The sequence below is a fragment of the Gymnoscopelus microlampas genome (assembly GCF_963454915.1).
Source record: "Gymnoscopelus microlampas genome assembly, chromosome: 20".
Taxonomy (NCBI): domain Eukaryota; kingdom Metazoa; phylum Chordata; class Actinopteri; order Myctophiformes; family Myctophidae; genus Gymnoscopelus; species Gymnoscopelus microlampas.
The window spans coordinates 34,684,540-34,691,257 of record NC_139957.1 but is presented as its reverse complement, the minus strand read 5'-3'; the positions used below and the strand labels follow the sequence as shown (position 1 = coordinate 34,691,257).

The 6,718-nt window shown below is 42.8% G+C and overlaps 1 protein-coding gene across 1 annotated transcript; it reads right to left on the bottom strand.

Moving 5' to 3' along the window:
- Window positions 1-3,307: 3,307 nt before the first annotated feature.
- Window positions 3,308-6,413, bottom strand: LOC311035701 (cytochrome P450 1B1-like). The gene has a single exon (XM_084044073.1). It carries the CDS (start codon window positions 6,062-6,064, stop codon window positions 4,490-4,492), a length of 1,575 nt encoding a protein of 524 aa, XP_083900199.1. The 5' UTR covers window positions 6,065-6,413; the 3' UTR covers window positions 3,308-4,489.
- Between the last annotated feature and the right edge of the window lie 305 nt (window positions 6,414-6,718).

Below are 6,718 nucleotides of genomic sequence, written 5' to 3'. Positions count from 1 at the left end.
AAACGTTGTGCGTCTGGGGATTAGTACAGGCTTGTTTGCATAAGGTGTTTTAACTTTTTCTTAAAAGTGAATTTTGTGTTTGTATTAATTATGCACTTGAGTTCCATCCTATTACAGCTCTATTAGATAGTAGAACATTTTAGAAGATTTGTTCTTGGTTTAAGTGTTACCAGATCACCTGAACTGGCTTGTCTAATCATATGATTATGTATGTTCATCTCTTATGTATTGCGGCTTGTACATAAAGTCACTAAAGAATGACAGTGATCCCAAAGTGGTCAACTGGTGTAACCTTCTCAGTTCTCGGCCACTCATGCCTCACTGCATACAGGAATCTGTGGATTATCTGTACGATAAGGCCTGATGATCTCTGCCCTCTGTATTGACAGGTCATAGTGACGTAAGGCAGTGGTTCTCAAAGTGGGGTCCGGGGACAACCAGGGGTCCTTGAGGGGGCTCCAGGGGAGTCCCCAAGCTAAATGATTGACAGTTAGCAAATGGATCATTAGGTCTGTAACTCCGATGTCTTGACATTAAAAAGAACCACACTGCACAAAAGGCTTCAGGACTCAGCATAATATACTGTAGATCCTCCAGTCATGGCGAAAGAAAGGAAAGCTCAGGGAGGCGTCCTGCAAGTGACCGAACGTCTAAAAATAGAGGTTTGTCTAACTTTCACGGTTAAGGGAACAGACCACCCTAAACAGTATGTGTAAATGTGCTTATTTATTATGTCTGAGTGTGATTTTGCAGATCGATTAAAAAAAATCCCCCACCCATGGACAAGGACCACATGCTTGCAGTTTGCTCATAATGGCCAATGTAAATCACTTCCCATTCTATTTCCTGAAAATGATTGTTTGTTACTATGGAAAGAAAATGTTGGTAATGGAATCGCACATTTTGTTACTTTGTAGCAAACGTCCCGAGACTTGCCACTCTTCCAAAACGCAATCCCAGAAATGACAAAACAAGTCGTAAACGTTCCACCCTACAATAATGAGTTAGGTAATTGTTTATTGAAAAAGGTCACCTCTCGTTCCCTTATGGGCCTTGCATGAGGTGACATTCAAGAACACTGTTAAGGTTCACTAATAGTTGGGATGCACATCAGTGAGTTCTCTGAATAGATACAATCTTCAGCAGAGCATCCCAAAGTTAAAAAGGCGCACAACATTTGATTGTAATGTCAAGTGGAACAATACAGTAAGTCCTGTGCAGTGTTTATGACCGTGACATAATTCCACAGGGGGGTTTTCAGACATGCAAACAAAAGAAAGGAAACATATTTTTGGGTTAACCAAGGGAACCAATGGAACATCACAGAGCAACTCTGGAATATATTATATTGAATTAGAATGCAAATAAGGACTCTCCACTTTGTACCGGACACAATTAAGTTATTTTTGTGCTGCAAAGTGTTCTGACAGAGAGTCTGGCCTGAAGACATGGAAGATCTATTAGACGAGGAACTGGGTTTGTGGAAGTGACTGTCAGAAACTGTCATTTTCCTCTTTGGATCCAACTGTACCGCAATCAGATGACTTATTAAGACAGATGCTCAGTGTTTGTATCAGGATACGTACAGTTGCAATGTTGTTCGTCTCTTTCATTTGGTCTGGAGCTGTGGCTGTTGTGGTGACGTTCATGATGGTTAAAGACCGGTTGAATTGAACGACAGCGATACCATCTCCAGCCAACGCTCACACAATGTTTGGCTGTATGGACAGACGGGAGCACTTCTTCTAAGGCCTACCAGCCCCCCAATTGTTTGTAAATAGTGCAACCTCACTATGGTTACCTACAGTACTACCTCAACTAACCTCTTGCCTAGGGAAACTGGTCAACTAAGTGTATGGTTCAAGTAGCTAACAAACCTCTGGCAATGGACAGGGGTTTCAACACAGCGCTGTCCTGTGCTGTGCTGCGCTGTGCTGTGCTGTAGGCCTGCTGCGCTGTGCTGCGCTGTGACTGGTTGGTAGCAGAAGGGGTAGGTCCCGGACTGAGGGGCGTGGGGTCACTCGGCGTACGTGCAAAAATGTGAGGAAACCCCACATCGGGAGAAAAAGCCGGCCAGTGCACTTTTTTGTTTTCCCTGTCAGAAGTAAAACTCAGCAGGTCCAGGGCCTTGGGGGAGTGGGGTAGCGGGGTGGGGGGAGATTTAAAATTAAGGGTGAAAGGGAGTCTTTCAGCAGGGTGATTTCTTGGGTGTGCTTCAGAAGGGGGGGGGCAGGGTGGCGGCAAAGTGGACAAGGTCAAGCAGCTTGTTCTGCTGGAGTGGAGGCATGTACTGCGGCTACTCTGTGAACCACCCCTCCCCTTCCCAACCAAACCCCTCTAAGGTCCCTGCGGTGTCAGGGCAGAGAGAGAGAGACCCGAGCAAAGTGAAACAGAACGGAACGTCTCCAACCTGCTCTGCATTAACCCATGTGAAAACAAGCCTTCCTCAGAGTTCCATCTCTCTGCTGGTAAAGGCTCTTGCAAGCAGACATAGTACTGTACATGCATGCAGACAGGCAGACATGCTGACCTATCTGTGTTTAGGAAAGGAGTGTTATCACCTTGGTCAGTGAGGGCAATCATCAACGATTGCCTTTATTTTGATTTCAAGGAAGAGATGCCACATGAATGCCATTTAAAAGCCCTGAGTTGATACAGAATTGATCCCAGGGCACAGTGTTAACATTTCACATTTTAGCTGATGTCATTTGCCATTCATGCCGTAGCTGTTTAGATACATGGGTGAGACCAGTGGTGGAAAGTAACTAAGTACATTTACTTACAGTAAGTACTGTACTTAAGTACAGGTTTGAGGTACTTTTACTTTACTGGATTATTTAAAAAAATATATATACTTTTACTCCACTACATCTCAGAGTCAAATATTGTACTTTTTACTCCACTACAAGTATTAGAACATTTCAGTTAGTTAGTTACTTATAGATTTGGATTATTATTACAAAACATACAATTAACCACTTCAGCCCTATTTATACTTTGGCTATTTGAAAAGAACTACAAGCTAATTGTGAGCTTGTAGATTGTAGGCTATTTTCAAAAGATTTTCATACATTTGAAAACTTGTGAAATGGGACATTCTACATAATGAGTACTTTCTACTTTTGGTACTTTTAAGTACATTTTGATGCCAATACTTTTGTACTTTTACTCAAGTAAATTCTGAATTTCTGAGTTTTACTTGTAACAGAGTATTTCTACATTGCAGTATTGATACTTTTACTTAAGTAAAAATGTTGAGTACTTTTGCCACCACTGGTCAAAACATTGGTAATGGGTGGGCTAGGTTCTGGGAAACAGCACAGGAGCTCACAGGAACCCATATGAGTCCTTCACAACAACACACAGACCAGACATCACAATCTATCGTTATCTCTTTGACCTGCCTGCCTCTGGACTTCCAAACACTGCTCTTACTCATGCAGTACATCCCACATAGATGCAGACATATAAATCAATATAAAATGTTTATTGTACATCTGTGGCTTTAGTCAAACATGGAGTGCTCTATACAGTGGACATGGAGTGCAAAGTTGTAATAATACAGTATAGAAAATAACTGAATAACCTGTATGACAGCAGTGTGTTTTTTCAAATAATTTGTGAACGTGTGAATACATTTGAAATAGCAGTCACATACTGTATGTAATAATATTTCATATATTATATGGACATGTATAAGAACACAGCAATAGCATGCAAGGTCATGGTTAATGTTGTCTAAATTAAAAGCGTAATTTAAACCAATAACATACCTTGATATGAATTTGCATACACAAATTAGTTCATTTAAACATAAAATATTTCACTGCATAAAACCATGTGGGTGGTTGGATGGATAAGTATTCAGATTATTCTTTTGGGACACAAAACACATAACACATAATCCCTCTATCAGTGAACAAAGCAAAGCATTTACAGTGAATTCCTGACCACCAGTTTATACGGCAATTTGAGGTCATTCAAACTTATACACTCATCTAAATAACAATACATATTTAACATTTATTGTGAACTGTGGTTTTTGTCACCACATCACAGACACTATATATATATTTTATTGCTGCCTTAAAATATACTTCTGGAGCAAGCTTTGCATATTATGTTTGGATCGCCTCTGCCATTTAGATTGGAATAGCAGATTCGTCTGCGACAGCACTTTCAAAGGCTGAAACTGCTCCGATGACTCAGATATAATGCACATTCCTTCAGTTTCTCTGTGTAGGGGACTGAGTTGGTCCCACAGAGATACAGTGATTTGGTCCAAACATATCAGAACGATTTGTCAGAAGTGAGAAAGCTTATCTTTGGATTGTTAGTGTCAATTTAAATACAATTCCAGAAGTAATAAAATAGCTTATTAAATAAAACAGTATGTTCATATAAAGGCATATATTTGTTTTTGAGTACATACCTAATAGTGCACTGTATTACTACTCTGTGTGAATTCACAGTGCAAGTCCATAGGCTTTTATCGGTATATGAGTTGTTCTCCTCTGGGTTTGGCAGAGATCGTGTAGTCAAGAGGTTTCAGTGTTAATCCATAAGAGCAGTTTAAAGACAGTTCCTGATTGGGATTCTTCTCGATGCAACACTGGTGGACTAGAATAGCAAAGAACAAAAATATCTCCACTTTCGCGATCTGGTCTCCAATACATCGTCTCTTCCCTGCAGAGAAGATCATGACATTGCTGGTAAGATCTTTGTCTATGGATCCGTTTTCATCCAGGAAGCGTGAGGGGTCAAAAACGTGTGGGTCCTTAAACTTTAGAGGGTCATGGTTGACGGACCACTGGTTGATGAAGACCACTGTGTCTTTGGGGATATGGAGGCCCTCGATGGTTACGTCTGAGGTGGTGGAGTGGGGGATGGTGAGGGGGACAAAGCTGATGAAGCGCATGGTCTCATAGATGAAGGCATCCAGGTAGGCCAGGCTGCTTCTGTCTTCGATACATGGCAGTCTGTCACGGCCCACCTCTGTGTCGATCAGCTCCTGAAGTTTGATTTGTATATCGTTGTGTTTAGCCAGTAAAAGGAGCATCCACTGAAGGCAAGTAGAAACGGTGTCAAAGCCCGCGCCAATTAAGTCCGCCATGGTTCCCTCCGTGTGGGCTGCATTTAGGCCGATGTCACTGTCTGCATTGTCCATCACCCCGATGAAAGCATCGCTCATGTCACGGGTGACCTGCGGGTCAAAGGTCTCCCTGTGCGCCACCACCTTGCCCCGCACAAAGTCAAAGAACTCCTCATTGATGTTTTTGAAGTTGTTGAACATGCTGCGCACTGGATTGGGGAATGACTGAAGCCAGGGCATGACGTCCACCAAGCTGCCAGCCCCCACGGTTTCCCCAAACGTGTCCAGCCTCTTCAACAGGGCTCTGAACTCGAGCTCATTGTGTGCATAGCGTTTTCCAAAGCACAAGGCGCAAATCACATTTGCAGCAGCTACTGTCAGCTCTTGTGCCGGGTTGAAATACTGCCCTTCAGCGCTGAGTTTAAGGAAAACCTCAACTAGTTCAGTGGCCTCAGCCACAACGTGCTGCTCAAAGGCTTTTTTGGTCTGACTGTTGGCAGACGAGAAGGCTCTGATGGTTGATTGAGCAATTTTCCTGTGCATCTTCCATTGGTTGCTATAATTGGTAAAGCTAATGCCGTTTCCACCTGAGACAGACTTGAAAGAGACAAAGTTGGGTCTGCCTGCAAACTCTGTACTGTGCTGTACCAGAGCCTGGCGTATTACCGTGTATCCATTAAGAACAACAATATCACTGGAGCCTAGTCGGATCTGATACACATTGCCATATTTCTTTGCCAATTCGGCAAAGCTGATATGAGGCATTTGGCCAAGCTGCATGGCATTGCCCACAACTGGCCAGGCGAAAGGTCCTGGCAGTCTTCTTTTGAGCCTGAGGTTCCTGACCCACAGACAGGCTTCCAGACAGAAGAGGAAAATGAAGGATGCAACCAGAGCAGGCTGGACCTGTCCACTCCACTCCCTGATGTTGCTACTGCCCTTCACACCAAACTCTGTGTCCAGCTGAGCCATTGCTGTTTCCTGTGGTGGTTTCTAGTTTTTTATGTTTGTTTTTTCCCCCACTGTGTCCAATGCAAAGAAAATGTCACTTGATTTGACCTGGGCTTTTCCAAAAGTCAGAACATTTCACGTATCACTTCTGTACATAATCTTGAATATTTAAAAAATACAAATATATAAAAAAAGTTTTAGTCCTATACTCCGTTCAAACATTAAATGTAAAAATCCAAGGTGTGAATCTTCAGCACCCCTCATACGCTGTCTCACTCACACACAGGATGTCTTGATGATGAGGCGGAGCGGTTAGCGATGGTGCTGTGCGTCTTCAGTTGACCACTTCAGAGGAATGCAGATTTCAGCCTTAACACTCTCGCTTATAAGTATCTCCTTGGTGGGAGGGGTCAGCAACTCAGGTTTTTTATTATCTCTCTCCTCCCATTGTGACCACAGCTTATAGACCTCAGAGTCCCATTCAGGCCTTGTTCCAGTCCTGCGTCAGTTTGAGAGAGGGGGAGTGCAGATAGCTAGTCCATAGGTCTGGTTTCCAAAGACAAAATGAGATTTTTGGGAATTCATGCGGCTAAAGAATAGGACAGAGAGATGACGCTTTGACACCTTCAAATGGTAATAAAAATAAAAACTCATACCTAGAGCACGCATGGTCAC

Excerpts from the sequence above, each read along its gene's own strand:
- LOC311035701 (XM_084044073.1), bottom strand. The coding sequence starts at position 6,064 with ATGGCTCAGCTGGACACAGAGTTTGGTGTGAAGGGCAGTAGCAACATC.